Source organism: Balaenoptera borealis (genome assembly GCF_965194805.1).
Source record: "Balaenoptera borealis genome assembly, chromosome: 2".
NCBI lineage: Eukaryota > Metazoa > Chordata > Mammalia > Artiodactyla > Balaenopteridae > Balaenoptera > Balaenoptera borealis.
This window is the reverse complement of record NC_138867.1, coordinates 121,421,805-121,441,037: the sequence shown is the minus strand read 5'-3', so window position 1 is coordinate 121,441,037 and position 19,233 is coordinate 121,421,805. Positions and strand designations below refer to the sequence as shown.

Sequence of the window (19,233 nt, the reverse complement as noted above, 5' to 3'; positions counted from 1 at the left end):
CAAGTTTCAATATTGTTATTAGCAGTATCCGGTCTTTTTCCTATCACGCTACTTTTGAATGTTTTCTGGCTTTAAAGGCCCAAGGACACCAAAAAACAGCTAAGGTTGAAAAATCATTAGATGTTGCCTGCTATAAGCTCGTATATACCCCTTAGGGACGTGAAACATAATCAAACTCCTTAGAAATCTGTCTCAACATTTAATATTATTTTATTTAACAAAAGATTAAGTTTAAAAATTATCATTTTGAGAAAGGGGCATATGTGACACTCAGAGATGGACTTATGCTCTATTTTCAGAGAATTCTGTTGAGACTGCTAAAAACAATGGTTTACAGTTATTGACACTTACTCCTTGCTGGATTCTTGGCTAAGTCTTTTACATAAATCACCTTATCTAATCCTCACAACAAACCAGATGAAGGGAGGTGGCTCACTGGCTAGCTGGTCATCAAACTTGCTTCCCTTTGCTCTGCACAGCTGGGTGCTTTCCCAGCCTCCCTTGCAGTTGGATGGGGTCACATGACTGAGTTCTGCCAATGGAACGGCGGAGAAAATAAGGAAAGCATCTTCTAGGCTTGGCCCATATAATCTTACTCAATTCTCCTCGCTCTCTCCTTTCCCCCACCAACTGGTCGATTGCAGGGATCTGCAGAGCAGAAGGCAGAGAGCTACGAGATGGAAGGAACCTGGGTTGCTGAATCATGGTGCAGTCAGTATCCCACCCCCAGAATACCCACAGTAAACTGGTATGTGAGCAAGAGATAAATTTCTATTGTCCTGAGTCACTGATATTTTGGGGTTATTCGTCACAGCAGTTACACTGTACTGAAAGTACTTTTATGAGCATAGAGAGGTTGAGTAATCTGCTCATGGTCACAGAGCTATTAAGAGGTAACAGATTTAAATCCGAGTGGATTGTTTTTAGAAAACATGCTATTAACTGCTATTTGATTATATTCCCTTTTTCCAAGTTCATTTTCATCATACATAACATAATCTTCTTTTATACCTGATTTACTATATTTGTGGGAAGTGGTTGGACAGAGTCCAAAGTTTGAGAGAAAGAGAAGATAATTTCTTCAAATAAATTATCTGATTTCATATCTCTTTATTAACCATGTAAGAAAAAGGCTATGTTGTTTACACAATTTTGCAGGAGACCTCTGTTACTCTGTGAAAGTTTATATTCAGAGATTCTTTAGTAATTATTCATGCTCTATAACAAATTATCCCCCAAACTTAGTGGCTTAAAACATTTAATATCTCTCCCATTTTCTGTGAGTCAGGTATTCAGGAGAAGCTTAGCTCAGTGGTCTCTTATGTGGTTGCACTCAAGGTGTCAGTTGGGGCTATATCATCTGAAGGCATGACTAGGGCTGGAGGATTCACTTCCAAAGTGGCTGACTTACACATGGCTGGCAACTTGGTCTGGTTGTTAGTAGGCAGCCTCACTTTCTCTCCACTGGGCTGTGTGACCACCATCACAACATGGTGGCTTGCTTGCCCCGGAGTGAGCAAGTCCAGAAACCAAGGCAAATGCGACGAGGTCTTAGGACTGCTCAGCAAAGTCACAGACCATTATTTTTGCCATTTCCTATTGATCAATTCCTACTGATCACATTGGGATCAGTGCCGATCGCTTATTCACAGTTGGAAAAGGATACACAAGCGAGCGACTACTAGGAGACAGGGGTTACTGGGAGCCACTTTGGAGGTTAGCTATCACAAGAGCCCATCCATTCATCCAACTAACATATGCACTGAGCGCATATTGAGGAACTGGGGACAAAGCACAGAACAAAACAGACCAAAGTCCCTGCTATCATGATACACACATTCTAGAAGAGGCCAGAAAGGCAATAGGTGTAATCAATAAGTAAATTATATAGTATGCCAGAAAGTGATAAGTGCTATGGAGAGAGACAGCATGATCAAGGGGAGGGGGAATGCTGGGGTTGAGACTGTTCGCAGTTTAAAATAGAGAGATGTCGGTGGGCCTCACTTAGGCTTGAAGGAGGTGAAGAAGTATGCCAGGACGAAGAGTGTTCCAGGCACTGCGAACGGCAACTGCAAAGCCCTTGAGGTGGGAGCGTGTGCCGTGTGCAAGGACCAGCAAGGCAGTCAAGGTGGCCGTAGGAGGGAACTCAAGGAGAAGGCTGTAGGAGGTGAGATGAGGCAAGTAACAGAGGGGAGAGCAGAGACCCTGTAGGACATTCAAGGCTCCTGGGAGAGCTCTGACTCTCACTCTGTGAAATGCGAAGCCACTGGATGGTTCTTAGCAGACAACTGATACTATTTGATCTAACACTAAAAAAATCTCATTCTGGTGGCTTATAGACAGGCCAAGGGTGGGAACAGGGAAACAAATTAGGAGGCTCCTGTAAAAATCCAGACAAGAGCTGATGATGGCTTATTTTGGAGTGTCATCAGTGCAGGTGGTTAGCGGTCAGATGCTAGATTTATTTGGCAGGTGATCTAGTGCAATTCATTCACCTTTCTAGGTAAAGGTTTTATTTAGGAGGAACAGCATCTTTATTATATCCCAGCACCTTGGGCTGTCAAATGGTGCCCTAGGGGGCCCTGCAGGTTCTGAGAAGCTTCAGAGGGATGTGCTACCAGGAACTGAGGTGGGATAGATGGGTGGAGTTTCATGTCCCCCTACCCCAGTTTTTAAGGGCAGCTGTGTTGACATATTTCATTACGTGGGGTGAGGGCAACCTTCTTAAGACAGACCAGAAACTCCAGTGCCCTAAAGGAAAAGACAGACACGCCCCCCCCACCACACACATGGTATGAAACAATATACCATTTATAAAACTATAAGGAAACTAGATTAGGAAAAATATTTGAAACACACATGAAAATAGTTTACTATTCCTAATATTTTAAAAAAACTCAAAAATTCATAAGAAAACAACCAAGTAAAAAAAAAAAAATGGGTAAAGGGCATTTTCAAAATGAGGCTCCTAGTAGTACCTCCTTCACTGGATTGTTATGAGGTTAAAAGGACAGCATATGTAAAGTGCTTAGCACACAGTTCCTGTTACAAAAGCAATGCCCAATATGTTGTCCACCACTACCGTCACCACAACCGCCACCGTTGCCACTGCTGCAATCCCAAGATGACTATCACCGCCACCATCACCACCACCAGCAGCTTCGTCATCATCACCACAGTGTAAAAGCCACCACGGATGTGAACCTGAGTCAACCCTGTAGGCCAGTTTTAACTCAGCTCCCCCCCAAGTAAATTCTCCACTTGTGGTGACCAATGATATATTACCTTTTCATGATTTTCTATTAGGATCTCAATGACAATGTTCTGAAACTTGATATCCATGATGGCTGCTACTGTTTCTTCCTGAGGACGCAGCAGGGTGGGTCCGAACACCACGCCAAGGTTTGCCACCGTCATCAAATTCTGCTTGTGGTTGTTAGCAACGCTGGAAGGAAGGAAAAGAAATGGCACAAATGAGAGGAATAGTGTATGAATGGACAGCTGACCTCCTGTACCCTTCCTATCTTCAGACGCCTCATCTGGTAGGAGCCAGATCTGGGGACATGTTCGGATGCCTCTGGAGTCCAAAGAGAGACTTTTCTACTCCTATTTTCGTCTACCAAAGGTTCAGAAATCTCCAGTGTTTGGGCTATTTTGCTATTTCAGGATACGACACTCCTTACAATTTCCATTTTGCCTAAAACAACCAACCAACCAACCAAAGCAGCTTGCCTTCCAAAATGTGAACCTTTGCACATTTGAACCTCTATTCTGCAAATCCAGGTAACTGCTAATCCCTCTTAGTTACAACTTTTATACTTGGCTGCTGCTTAGACTGCTGTGATCATTAGCATTTTCTCTAGTGCAAATATTAAAAACTCCTGATGGCTTTAATACATTTGCAAATATAGGCCCAAAATAGACCTAATTTTTTTAAATGGGTAGATCTCAGTCAGGAAATTCAGCACTTTAGGCTCAAAGTATTAAAGCCCCATCATATTAGACACGTGGCTTACATTAAGCCAAACATGTTGCATAAACAGAAATAAAAATGCACCACTGTACATCCATGTATATGGCCGTGTTTATATTGTCACTTACTCTCAAAGTCCAAGGAACACACAGGGTCAGGAGTATTGGGGCTGAGTAAACTTCTAAACACATATGCATATTTCTGGATAAACAACTACTCAAAACATATATCTGAACTCCACACCCAGGGCACCATGACCTAGACATAAAATTTCATTGTTCATTTGCTGGTCCCATGTACAAAAATATACAAATTATCTATTGACAACAAATAAGTTAAAAGTTAAGGCCACTCAGTATTGTTAAGAAAATATTAGGGGCTTCCACCTAATATTTCCACCTGTTAGAAGAAGGAAACTATTCATTACTAGAAACTAGAGAGAAATTGGGCAGAGATGGCAGTTTGCACAGACATACCTCCCTGGCATTTAGTGCTATTTATACTGAGTATTTGTTTTTCACACAATTCTATAAATGTTTGCACTGTTTCTCTTGGATACTTCTATTTTGTAGGAGGAAAAAGAGGTTCTACTGCTTTAAGTGCTGGTTTTGAAACTGAGCCTTTACTGAATACTACATTAAGCAATTTTATCAGCAGATGTGTATTTTTCTTTCATTTTCTAGGGCTAAAAGTCTAATTTCATATAAAGCTCCTCCTCTGAAAGGGATGGTTAGGTCTATGAAACATGAACTGTGGAACAGCCCAGTCAGGAAGGGAACTTGCTTTCTGATTGCTAAACAATACCTGCAGCAAGGAGATGTTGCCACTGATGCCTTGGCCTGTTTCTGGTCCACGTAATAATATTTTACAAACATTTTCTGAGTTCTAGCTGAATCTCCTGAAGTTACTTATAGTTTTCCGTTCTACCCAAAACTGTATCAGGTTTCTAGTCTGAAAGCGTTAAAGCAAGGGGAAAGGCTGGCGAAGGGGAAAGGCTTTGGTTCTGGGCCTCAGTCAATCAGCAAGTCTGCATATTTACAAGCTGCTTGTAACACCACTACTTTCAACATCAGTTCCTTTGTGCAGGAAGTGAATTCCATGCCTTTATACTTCCCCTCCCAAATGAGCCAAGTCAGTAGACTTACCCTCTTGTCACAAAAGTCCCTGTGTAAATGAATCAACAAGCTATTTATGTGTGAAAGCACTTTTAAATTGTAGACCAATATAAAAATATAGGGTTTGGATGATGATCACTTTCACCATCACGCTTCTCAACACAACAATCTGACTAAAGCAACAGCCTCTTAACGAGGCTCTCTGACTAGACTCTCTGGGTTTGGCCGCACCCTGCCTGCCACCACCAGCTACTGTCTACAACTTAGCGCCACTCAAGGCAGTCCTCTGTTGAAAACTACAATGGCCTCACACCTCACTGGGTGGCTGAGAGAGAGCACAGTGACACAGTGTATGTGCAGTGTTCAGCAACGCTTGCACAGCTGGAATGTTCTGATAATGGTGACCATAAACCATTGGAGGGCTCCACTGTTTTTAATGTCAAACTCCTATGACCTAGCACAGCTTTTCCAACTCACCTCTAAGCCCTCTGTCACCTCCCAGCTCTGGGTCTCTGAGCAAGGGACTCAATGTTTAAGCTTTGGGTTCCTCATCTTTTAAAAAAGGGGGTGAGGTGAATAATACATCTACTTCATGAGGTTGTTGGATCAGTTAAATGTGTTCCCGTGTGGGAAATGCAGTGATGATTATTATAATCATTCACTACCCATCCTCTTTCCACTTTCACATCTATCTGCCTTTGTCAATCCTCTCCCTAGAACGTTCTCTTACCCTTCTTTCTTTGCTTGGCAAACTGTTGGTCTTCAAGGCACAGCGCCAATGGCTCCCTTCCCTTCTGAAGTCTCTGTCTAGTCTCTCCCCAGCCCTCCACCCCTCAATGAAGGCAGGAGTGTTGGCCCCTGGGTTTATTACATGTTATTAAGGTCTCGACTGCTGCCTTAGGATAGAGACCGTGCTTATTTTAGTTGGTAGCACCAGCGCTGAGAGCAGTGCCCGGGCCCAGGAGAAACACAACAAATGTTCAATGAGGTGTTAAAAGATGATGGGAGTTTCTGAGTAGACATTAAACAATAATTCTCAACCCAGCTACTTACTCAGAAAACCTCAAATTATTATTGATGATTTTTTGGGAATGTATCTCAACTCTCCCAACCTCCCTTTTCAAAGTCTGGAACTGTGTTCCATTTCTTAGATTTAATTAATGAGCAATAATTACTCCGATTTACTGGCCCAAATGACCAAAGGCATTTGGAAAAAAGCTATGGTAATTGTGGATAAGCATCTCTGAATATAAATAAGCTTGAGGCTACCCAACATAACTCATTTCCTTTTTAATGATCCATTTTATTTTAGGGCTTAAAAAAACACATTGATCTAAGTCTTATGAAACTTTTGGGGAAAAAGGCTATAACTTTCATGACTAACTACCATTATCTTTTGGCACACTGAGGTAACAAATTGATCTATCGCTTGATTATTACTGCTCACAACTTGGTACAGCTATGTTCATTACTCCAGAATGAATTATTAATGGCTGGAGATTGCTATGTATCCCAGAGAGAAAGGCGCAGACCTCAGTCTCTGCTGGCACCAGCCATCCATTATAACTTGATGCATTTACCCATGTGTGGGAGGAGGGCTAGCAGAGCACTGGGAAGCCTGGTCTAGTCGAGGCCACGGGGCTCATTCATTAGTGAGGTCTATAAAACACAGAGAACTTGCTTTCCGGGTTGGTAACTGAGCTGCTTGAGCTCTTCCCCACACAGCCCAGAATGTCATGTTGAGTCTTGACTTAAAATCCACACGCAAGAGTCTCTTATGCATTATTGCATATTCCACTGAGGGAGTCTTTGACAGGCCTTCCCTAGGTCCACGCGGACTCTTCTGTGGAGACTTCTAAGACAACTGCCAATTCTACAGGCTTCCTTTGCAGGCGGCAGAGAAACAGTTTCCACATGCGATTTTAAGGGAAAGCCCGGTTCCTTTTGTGACTCTTAAGAGTTTGCCACATCAGCTGAGAAGCAGGGCATCTCCTGAGGGGCATGCCTTCAGGGCAGTTGGTGGGGGATTGGCACCCCATGTTCCCTGTGGTTCCCTCGTGAATTACGGTTCATGAGGAAAGAGCATGTTCCAAGGAAAATGGCCATGGCAGAAGGGCCTCTTGCCACCTTTGCTTCAAGGGAAAATGGATGGGGACTCTGGATTGGTCTGATACCCTTTGAGAGGCAGAAGGAGGTAAATTACTTCCAGATGAAGATGGTGGTGGGGGAGTACTATGAGGGGAGGAGAGTGGAGGCAACTCTTCTGGGGCCTGTAATGCAGAGATGCCCATGCTGTTCTGGGGATCACATCTGTCTTCCTAGCATTTAAATGAGAGTCAGAGCTCTGGAAGTGCTGAGCAATACTTTATAACCACAGACTGGTCCTGATGTACCAACAATACCTAAGCCTGTTGCTAGGTCTGCAAATAGGTTTCATCTTGAGGCCTGCAGTGGTATGTCAAGGAGTGTCAAAGTTGCATCCTGGCTCCACTGGACACAATGTGGTGACAGATAAGCACTATCTGCGATGAACCAGATGGGTGGAGGTTACAGCACAGCAACACTTTTATCTGCCATCCTTTATTTGTTTGTTTCAGCTTCCAGTGTTAAGTAATGATAACTTAGACTTGTAAGGTGTTTTAGAGTTTATAGGAGCTCTGCAACACTTTTTAATGTTTGTTTGAACTTCATATAAGTCTAGAATAGTAGCTCTCAAACTTTCTGACAATAACCCATGGTAGGAAACATATTTTCCCATATAACACTTCACTAGTACATATATACATATATACACACATAGAGAGAGGTACACACACATACCTACTTGCATATCAGAAACACAAGTTACTAGAAGCACAAGTTTCAGAAACAGTAAGTGTGATAAATTCTGTTATTTTTTATTCTATTCTGGTCATTTTTCTGCTACTAAATCAATTTTACAATCCACTAATGTGTCACGACTTAAAATTTGAAAAACGTCATTCTATAGGTATGGAGTACAAATATTATTTCCAATTTATAAATATGGGGGGAAAAAGGCTAAGGGAGACAGGATAGCACAGGGAGTGGAGTCATACAGAGATTCCCAGCTGGATGACAGGAGGCAGGTCACTTGGCTTCTCTAAACCCCTTTCTTCACCTATAAAACACAAGCAACAGTACCTACCTCATAAAGTTTAAGGATGATTAATAAGACTAGGTGAGTCAATCTCTTGGCCTGAAATAATGGCTTACTAAATGGCACCTAGTATTGTTCATGGTGGTGGTCAGGGTAGTGGTGATGACAGTGGTGAAAGTAGCAGCAAGTGCCAATTTAAGTCACACTGTAAATTGGTGGTGCCACCTGGTGTCCTGCTTCTGCCTGGCGCAAGGAACCCTGTCTCTTCCACCTGTATTTCAAGGGCTATCTTTCTCTTCTGGTTATCCTTTTTTTCCATTTCTTCTTTTTTAAAAATTATGAAATACTTCAAATCCATAGAAAAATTCAAAATATATTATTACTTATTTTCTATCATTACCCTATAAGCCTCACATGAACAGGCTGAGAGCCTCATAGGAAGCTACAGCAAACCCACCACACTCACTTTGCCTTCAAGGGCACCAACTTGCCCCTGGCCTGCCTGGCAAGTCCTCCCCTAACCGCCCACCTGCCTGCAAAGCCCAGTTCTAGACACCTCCCTGACGGGAGGCCACACAGAGCTCTAAGTGATTATGTTCACAATCAATCCCGTGGGACATTTCTACCCTGACTGCTTCCCTTCTCATGAGTGTCTCAGGACTGGGGGCTGGATCCAGATCTTGGAGTGCATCCCCTGTAGCACACAGGCAGGCACTGGGTAGGCCCCAGGTTTCCAATTCGGAAAGTAGTTGAGTGGGTGGGCACCTAAGCTGCAGTAAATCTCACTTATCTCTCTACTACTCTCTCAGGGATAGAGAACCTCCAAGCTCTGGGGCCAAGAAGGATTAGCTGGAAATGAAGCTGCTGGAACTATACTTTTTTTGTGGCTATCCAAGGCAAGTTTAGTTTCAAGGGTTGTCAGTGTGGCTCCTTCCACCAACTTCAACTTCATCCTTAGTACAGAGTGGGGAAATGGTGGGGGGAATCCTCACCACCACTGGCTGCGAGTTTTCTACTGAGTCAGACTGTGTGTGTGTGTGTGTTGCCTGGATACCACCTGCACTCGGTGAGACGGGACCAGTCTGGATGGTGCTGAGGAGGCTTCTGCCAAGGAGATCCATCAGAGCCATAAATACAGCTTTGCGGGGCTGTCCTGATGGCTGGCACCAGAATGAGAGTTTAAAATAAATTTTTCCGTGTACTTACTGGGGTCATGCTCACCAACCATATTTAACATCTTTCTGGGAATGGTTATCCAGTGAGAAGCCAGATTTGAAGCTTTGAATAACTGAGTGCTTATGATGGATACTTTTACCCAGTATAATCTTCAAGAGAGCTCCTTGAGACAAGTAGGTAAGACTATCACTGCCATTTTACAGATGAGAAAACTGAAGCACTGAGAAGTTAAGTAATTTGCCTGAGGTCACACAGCTAATGAAGGGCAGAGCCAGGAAAGGAACTCGGGATGGCTGCAGAGCCCATAATCTTCACCTTAGCACTCTGCTGCTCCCACACAACTAAGGGTCAAGTTCAGCTAGGCTAAAAGAGGCATTTTGTTTCCTCAGAAAATCCAACCACAAATGAATACATGGAGCAGTTACACGCTTGGGCATGTGGGAGAAAAAGTAGTGGTTATGATAGAGAAAAAAAAAAAGCTGCTCCCTCATTCACCACCCAAATTACTAAACTGGAAGAAGGAAAGAAAAAGCAAGAGAGAGGAAGAAAAAGCATGTATGCCTATGAGAGTGATACTGGACTAAATATAATTTCTACTCCCTTCCTGAAGTGGCTTCATGCTTGACAAAAACATGAATATGATGAAATATCCCTCAAATATGACAGCATTCCATTTGTAGTTGGCTGGCAGAGTCAGAGAGCTGCTTTCTAATAATGAAAGAGTGAACACTTTAAGACTGAGAGAGAAGAATGAATTAAAAGGAAGAAAGGAGGACGGGCCAAATGGATGATTTCGAGAGCCCCCTCAAAAAGACAATTATGGCCATATGTGCATCCCTGCAGGTTGCTCTGCTTTCAACCAAGGGTCTCAAAGCTCTGTGAATAACTACCAACGTCTTCTCTGTTTCTGGTGAAATGTGTCAACTATATTTCAGACGGATAAACATCACTGCTAAGATGTTAAGTATTGACAAGTATCATATACATCGACTTTAACGCCCGCTTACAGAAGCCCACTTGGTACTGAAAATTCTTCAGAGAAAAGGAAAAATGAGTTGGGTAAATGCAGCAAAGTCAAGGTACCTCTTGGCATATAGACTGCAGTCTAAAGTGGAGATTGTTCTAAAATCTGAGCGTGCAACCAGCTCTATTTCCCCTCTGGTCTCCTCCAATCCAATACCACTACCTGTTTAAAACCCACCAAAGGCTTCTGACTGTTTTTAATTACAGGTTAAAAACCCTTGGCCTGCAAGATCCCACATGATCTAGACCCTTCTCCACCATGCCTCCCTTGGCTAAAACTGGGCTAAACTCTCGTTAGGCCTGGGTGCCTTCCTTCCTAATGCTAATACTCCCCGACGGGGAAGCCCTGCAGCCCCTCTTGAACTGGCTCTCTCCTAACTTATCACTCTCACTTCCCAAAGAGGTCTTTCTGGACGCCCCATACCAGGCCAGATACCTCATTACAAAACTAATTCCTCAATTCTCCTTCCTAGCACTTGGTGAATTGTGTCACTATTCACAGAATTGTCATTGTCTGTCTCCTCCACTTACTAGAAGTTCCAAGAAAACTGGGATGGCATTATCCTCCCTTACTGTCCCATTGCCAGGGCCTAGCACAGAGTTTGCCCTTATCAGGTGTTGGGGAAAAAAAAGAACACGTGCATGCTTTGGGAGGCCACCTTCCTCTGAGGTTCTCAAGGCTCAGCTGCACTGAATGCCTGGTTTAAACTTCCACATAATCTACTGGTGTCTCAGCACCTTTGCTAAGTGGGACAGTGGTCAGGGGAGTGGCCAGAGCACTTCACCCTGACCCCGACAGCGTGGAATAAACCAGGCAGCTCTCTTTGGCCACAGTGCTAATCTGGAAGGTACGAAGGCCATAAAGTACTCATAGGGTATAATTATCATTATCACATGAGTGATCTAATATGCATTATAAAATACAGCATAAGCTTACCATATTATACCAGTCTCTTTCCAATATACTTAAACCTTCTAGGATAGTGTCTCCTGCATCTCACTTTTCCTTTTCTTATCCCTTTCTGAAATCCCTTTATTTCCTGCCTGCCTTAGATTATTAACATCGTCATCAACAATAACAGCAACTGATACTGACCGAGCGAGCACTTCCTGTGAGACAAGCATTAAGCACTGCAGTGATTACCCCATTTGATCTGTACAATAACCCTATGAGGTAAGTTCCAATACTATCCCACATGAAGACGCTAAGGCTCAGAAAACCCAGAAATTTGTCCCAGGTCACATACTGAACAAGTGGTAGGGCTGGAATTTGATGTCAGGCAGTCTGCAGTCCAGAGCTACTGCTCCTAGATGCTCTCTGGTACAATGCAGTGTGTGTGTGTGTGTGTGTGTGTGTGTGTGTAAACATGTGTGAGATATAATATATACAGTATATAATCTGCCATTTTTATCTCACTTGCTCTCTTCTTTTCTACATAGCCTAGCCTTAAAGAGAACATGGGTAAAAGGAGAACTGGATTATTTTTAAAAGGATGATTTGAAAGCAAACAAGGATATTAGGTTCATCTCTGCCCATCAACAGTATAACACCCCTAAGCTTTTCTACCGGGAGAAAACTAATCTGGGTCATGGGAATTACTGGCCCCCTCCGGAACAGGCCAGGTTTCATTAACCATAAGAATTATACTTTTGCTGCTAAGCTGCCTAATTTTTCTAAATTAGTCACAGTTGTTTAGAGACTAACAACAGGCCAACCTGAATTCTATTTGCCCTACATGGTCTCAGCTACTTGGTATTTGAATAGTTTTGTGCACATGGAAGGCATATCCCTTCAGTCTAGGGGTTACTGGATGGACTTCCCCGCTCTGGTCCTGGCTGGTTCAGGCTCTGGCCTGTAGCTGTATTCTTGGACCCAGTCCACAGGCCCAGATGGGGAAGCACAGCACTGGTCCAGGGAACTCTGCTTCCTGGAAAATTACTTAACTATTTCAAATTACATAACAATCCATTATAAAGTCCAGTGTAACTGTCATTTCCAAAGCATTTTACAGTTTTAAAAGTCCTTTCACATTATCGTTGATTGATTGATTTTGAGGCTTATGTTCTCCAGTCTCTAGAGAGATGCTGGAGCACAGAGGAGGCATAATAGTTGCACCGGTGCATGCCACCCTGATGTCACGGAGCACTGCAAATATATCAGTTCCTGCTGGTGGTGACACTTCCTTCAATGGCTCAGCCTCTCACCTTTAGGCGAGCACTGTCCAAAAAGGCAGGCCATGGAGAAATTGCCTTAGGACTTTCTACTGCCTATTATGTGCCAGGGACTGCTTTAAGTGCTGGGGATACAGCCATGAGCAAAACCGTCACCCCCAACCCACAAATTCCCTGCTTTAAAAGCTTACGTTCTTTTGGGGTTGGACAGACAATAAGCAAATAAAATCTAGGGTGGAAAGGGAGCACTGGGGGACTGTCTGCAGTTCTAGGCACAGTGGTGAGGGAAGGGGTCACTGAGAGGGAGGTATGTACTAGCGACCTGAAGGAGGGAAGGAAGCAAGCCACGTCGATCTCTGGGAAGAGAGCTCCAGGGGAGCAAAGAGCAGATGCAGATGCCTCAGAGAGCAACCTGTGGGGCACGTTGGCAGCACCAGTGAAAGCCAGCGTACCTGCCGCAGAGCCATCACAGGGGAAGGTATCAGGAGCAGTCAGGTCACAGACTCAGAGGCGGGAAATCCTTGCAGGCCACTGTAGGAGCCTCCCTCTCCACTCAACGAGATGAAAAGCCATGAGAAAATTCTGATCAGAGGGATAACATAATTAGTTATGCCTCTCTGCAGACTCAGAAAGGTCTCACCTACTAAGACTTAAATGCCCCAATTCCACGGGCACAAGAGATATAAGAACTTCACAAACTAGCATAAGGCCCCGTGAGAGAATTCAAGACACGCGAAACCCAGCATATGCTACTTTTCATATTTATTTGAGTAACTGAAATGTGTAAGGCACCGTGCCTTTGCATCTATGTCTGTGTTAACGTGGTAGGTCTCTGAAGTTGTTCCACATTTTCCCCTTTGTCATTGTGCTAAGTCTTCCCCCGACTTCCCCACTGGGAGGTTGTAAAAGAACAGAATGTTTAGCCAATGAACTGGAGGCCTAGAGTCTAAGTAACAGCCTCTAGGTGCTAGTTACCTGCTACCTAGCTAATAGTCACCCACAAAGAACACCAATATTAAACATGTTATGTAAACATTTATAAAGCCCATTGAACTGAACCATCTTAACAACCTTTAATTAATTACAAGAACAGATCCATATTACTAGACCCATTTTACAGATGAAAGGTCAGGGACAAAAGGAGCTACATCAAAGGTTAAGGGATTGGCCCTTTACCATGTGACTTAGCCCCAGTAAGAATAATGGCTCTAAGACTGAGCAGTCAGGGGTTCTCACTTGCCATGAAATGCTAACCTCGTTGCTGCTTCTATGAAATGACGATAATCCTTTCAGGAGGTAGAATCAAGATTCCAAATCCACTGATGGGATTATGGGAAATGTTACTGAGGGAGAAATTGACAGATTGAGAGAGAGAGAGAGAAACACGCATCCATACATGCAAGCACGGACACACACATATGCCCTGGGTAATCTATCCCCTTTCATGAAGATTTTTCAAATAAGGGAAATAACCCATCTGACTGGCATAGTTTTGAAAAGGAGTGTACCTTCACCTCAAAAAGGAAACAGGGACAGAAAATTACATTCCTTGCCATGAGTCTGAAACAAATCAAGAGGCTTAGGTTGAAAAAGCTGGCTTTATTTCAAGGGCCAATGTACCAAAATGACTGTAATTTATAAATCTATATGTACTATCAACGAACTTCTGAATTACATGTGGATAGGCAATTAATAGAGAAAACAATTATCTCAAGGTGTCCTGAAAAGTTCATGGCTGTTCATGTACAAGAGCTGACACTCCTTGGAAAAGTTCTGGAGATCAATTAGTACTAACCATGAAAGATGAAACCCCAGATCTCTAACATCCGTGAAGAATTATGTGGGCAGAACATCCACATTTTTATATATGCTTACATGTCTGATGCTAAAGAATAGAATTCTTAAAAAAAAAACAAAAAAAAAACCCAACAACATACATTTCACAGCCCATAAAAATTAGAATAAAAATCTGAGTGAATGACATCTTACTACATCTCCCCATTCCTGAAGTTCTATACAACATCTCCTAGCTCCTTGCTGCACCTAAATTGTTATCTCCCAAAATTTTAATGTAGTCCAAGCCTAAGTGAAACAGCAGCTCATCTTATTTATCTATACATATAAAATAATTGTGTTTATATATAGTGGTACATGTTAGAATAAGAGTGAAGAAACAAACCCTTCTGTTACATTTATTGCCTTAATCACAAAAATAGATTCATCAGGGAATTATGCCAGGAGAGTTCTTTTTTCAATGCATGCCAGGCAAAACCTGATTTATCCTCCTCATAGGCAGCACAAAACTGGAAACTCACTGAATTCTGCTACTTTGGGAGCAAATTATAAAACAAAGTACAGTGTCGACAAACACGAATTACAGATCCAATGTGTGAAAACCAACATATCATTAGGCAGAGAACAGCATATAATGTCTAGAAACAGAGACACAAATGATTCAAACAGTGCAGTTGAGATCTGGGTCCCGATCTCCCATCATTTAGGCTCTTGGTGAGTATCATCTGCAAAGCCCAAACCCAATACTTTTCAATGGGGAAGTCAAGGTGTTTAATGACCAGCTTCCGGAAGGCTTCCAATTGTGCAGGCATCAAACCCCGACACCTTAGCTCTTGTCATCTTGCTCTGCTGGGCTCTTCGGAAAGGTGGGTGATGAATGCCAAGCTGCTGGCAGTGGAGACGGGGGAGAGAATGCAGCGCAGGCTGAAGAAACACTTTGAGGACCCAGTGGTGCACAAAGCCCAGGAGAAATGCCATCAAGAAGTGACTTTAGCAGACCAATCTGGGTATGTGTCAACCCGCAGAGATGAAATAACTTAATGAACATCAGGTTCTCAGATAACTCCAAACCCCTCACTGTGGCCCATGTGATTTGACCCTGCCTATCTCTCCAACCTCTTGTCATGCTGTTCTGCCCTCACTCTCAAGATCCAACTTCCCTGGCCTTCTGCAGGCCCCTACAAATACCACGTCCACTCATACCCAACTATGACTGAACACCCATGAGATCCCACACCCCCTTCTAGGCATTGCAGCAGGGAACCAGAAAGGCAAGATCCCTGCTTTCAATATGTTTGCATTATATTCCAATTGGGAAGACAGTACACAAATACATCAGTAAGAATATCTGACTGTGAAAGTGGCCAGAAGAAATGAACAGGAGCATGTGATAAAAATCAGTGAGGAGCACTATTATTTAACATTGTTTTGGAAGTTTTAGCCACAGCAATCAGAGAAGAAGAAGAAATAAAAGGAATCCAAATCAGAAAAGAAGAAGTAAAGTTGTCACTGTTTGCAGATGACATGATACGATACATAGAGAATCCTAAAGATGCTACCAGAAAAATACTAGAGCTAATCAATGAATTTGGTAAAGTAGCAGGACACAAAATTAATGCACAGAAACCTCTTGCATTCCTATACACTAATGATGAAAAATCTGAAAGTGAAATTAAGAAAACACTCCCGTTTACCATTGCAACAAAAAGAATAAAATACCTAGGAATAAACCTACCTAAGGAGACAAAAGACTTGTATGCAGAAAACTATAAGACAATGATGAAAGAAATTAAAGATGATACAAACAGATGGAGAGATATACCATGTTCTTGGATTGGAAGAATCAACATTGTGAAAATGACTATACTACCCAAAGCAATCTACAGATTCAGTGCAATCCCCATCATTCTACCAATGGCATTTTTCACAGAACTAGAACAAAAAATTTCACAATTTGTATGGAAACACAAAAGACCCCAAATAGCCAAAGCAATCTTGAGAAAAACAAACGGAGCTGGAGGAATCAGGCTCCCAGACTTCAGACTATACTACAAAGCTACAGTAATCAAGACAGTATGGTACTGGCACAAAACCAGAAATATACATCAATGGAACAAGATAGAAAGCCCAGAGATAAACCCACGCACATATGGTCACCTTATTTTTGATAAAGGAGGCAAGAATATAAAATGGAGAAAAGACAGCCTCTTCAACAAGTGGTGCTGGGAAAACTGGACAGCTACATGTAAAAGAATGAAATTAGAACACTCCCTAACACCATACACAAAAATAAACTCAAAATGGATTATAAAGACCTAAATGTAAGGCCAGACACTATCAAACTCTTAGAGGAAAACATAGGCAGAACACTCTATGACATAAATCACAGCAAGATCCTTTCTGACCCACCTCCTAGAGAAACAGAAATAAAAACAAAAATAAACAAATGGGACCTATTGAAATTTAAAAGCTTTTGCACAGCAAAGGAAACCATAAACAAGACGAAAAGACAACCCTCAGAATGGGAGAAAATATTTGCAGGTGAAGCAACTGACAAAGGATTAATCTCCAAAATTTATAAGCAGCTCATGCAAGCTCAATATCAAAAAAACAAACAACCCAATCCAAAAATGGGCAGAAGACCTAAATAGACATTTCTCCAAAGAAGATATACAGATTGCCAACAAACACATGAAAGAATGCTCAACATCATTAATCATTAGAGAAATGCAAATCAAAACTACAATGAGATATCATCTCAAACCGGTCAGAATGGCCATCATCAAAAAATCTACAAACAATAAATGCTGGAGAGGGTGTGGAGAAAAGGGAACCCTCTTGCACTGTTGGTGGGAATGTAAATTGATACAGCCACTATGGAGAACAGTATGGAGGTTCCTTAAAAAACTAAAAATAGAACTACCATACGACCCAGCAATCCCACTACGGGGCATATACCCTGAGAAAACCATAATTCAAAGGGTCATGTACCACAATGTTCATTGCAGCTCTATTTACAATAGCCAGGACATGGAAGCAACCTAAGTGTCCATCAACAGATGAATGGATAAAGAAGATGTGGCACATATATACAATGGAATATTACTCAGCCATAAAAAGAAATGAAACTGAGTTATTTGTAGTGAGGTGGATGGACTTAGAGTCTGTCATACAGAGTGAAGTAAGTCAGAAAGAGAAAAACAAATACCGTGTGCTAACACATATATATGGAATCTAAAAAAAAGTGGTCATGAAGAACCTAGGGGTAGGACAGAAATAAATCACAGACCTACTAGAGAATGGACTTGAGGACATGGGGAGGGAGAAGGGTAAGCTGGGACAAAGTGAGAGAGTGGCATGGACATATATACACTACCAAATGTAAAACCGATAGCTAGTGGGAAGCAGCTGCATAGCACAGGGAGATCAGCTCAGTGCTTTGTGACCACCTAGAGGGGTGGGATAGGCAGGGTGGGAAGGAGGGAGGGAGACGCAAGAAGGAAGAGATATGGGGACATATGTATATGTATAGTTGATTCACTTTGTTATAAAGCAGAAACTAACACACTATTGTAAAGCAATTATATGCCAATAAAGATGTTTAAAAAATAAATAAATAAAATAAAAGTTAAAAAAAAAAAAGCAGTGAGGAGAACCAACTTAGGCAGGCTGGGGAAGGCCTCTAAGGGGGAGATGTGTGAGCTGAGCCCATTCATCAGAGTGCAGTCTGGAAGTCTACAGATAAGGAGAATACAAAGTGCACGTGCAAACACACAGGCAAGTAAGAAGTCCTATCTTCAACCACAAACATCAGAGTCTGCCTGAGACCTCTTTAAAAGTTATATGCTAGAGGAGTTCGCTTCCTTTTCCACAGGAATTCCAAAGACTGTGTCAACAGCTCTTTAGCACAAGTTGAAGCCCTGGGATCCTTGCCACCCCTATGGTTTCCCACACAATGATGAGAACGCCCCGCAGCTTTCAGCGACTCACCCCACCCCATCCACCTCTGTGGCCCCAACCCAGTTCGGAAGTGGCTCTTCCTGAAAACGTGTCACTAGTAGACCTACTGCTCAGTCTTGCAAACAGAAGGCCACCTTCCAGGAACTTACATGAAGGAGAGAACCACATTGCAATCTTGGTGACAGGTGCCAGCATGTGGTTGGGCTATGTGAAAAGCTAAATAATCATTAAACAAGAGTGGGAAACAAACAAAAGAGGAAACTTTAGAAAGATGAAGTGTGTCTGGAAAATTTGAGGGGAGAAAGTAGCAGGGTTCAGGGAGTCCTGCTACTCTACGGAAGGTAGGATTCAGAGAGTTCACTATATAAATGTCAAAAAAATCACTTGAACTTACCAAAACAAGTCTTCTCTATGAATTGGCATTAGTATTGGTGCTTAAAACAACAAACAGCAAATGGCTTCAAGAAATGAGTGCATCAGTTCTAGACTTGACTGTCTCATGAAGCCTCAGTGCAGCTGAAAGTTTTTTAGACTCCTGACCCATTGAAGGCAGGATGCCTGCAGGTGCACCTTGGGCATCAAATGAGAGAGCACATGGCCATGAGTCAGGGGTGTGAACCACAATGTCAGCTCAGCACAGGCAGTATCTTTGGATATGCAGATCTCTGCGACTCCCCCAAGGACCATGGCCTTGTGAGGCTCTGACACCTGGCTACACACATACACACACACACACACACCTACTTGGATGCACACTCCCTTAAACATATACACCCCCATGTATGACTCCCCCACTCTCAGTACAGACACAGAGTGTGTTATTTACAAAATAAAATGCTTCTATCTCCCATAAGACAGAATCAGTAAATGTCATTACACGTCAGTTTGGTCTTTAAGGTGTA

General features: G+C 42.6%; 1 protein-coding gene and 1 long non-coding RNA gene across 7 annotated transcripts in view; one reads left to right on the top strand and one right to left on the bottom strand.

The window, feature by feature from the left end:
* ARHGAP26 (Rho GTPase activating protein 26) overlaps window positions 1-19,233 on the bottom strand; it is a 466,073-nt gene that overhangs the window by 104,120 nt on the left and 342,720 nt on the right. For all 6 annotated transcript variants that reach the window (XM_082382702.1, XM_082382705.1, XM_082382704.1 and 3 more), the window contains exon 18: window positions 3,286-3,445. In XM_082382702.1, the coding sequence (XP_082238828.1) occupies window positions 3,286-3,445 (160 nt within the window). The remainder of the gene's footprint in view (window positions 1-3,285; window positions 3,446-19,233) is intronic.
* Window positions 1-19,233, top strand: part of LOC309624593 — a 1,127,080-nt gene that overhangs the window by 1,083,106 nt on the left and 24,741 nt on the right. The window lies entirely within an intron of this gene.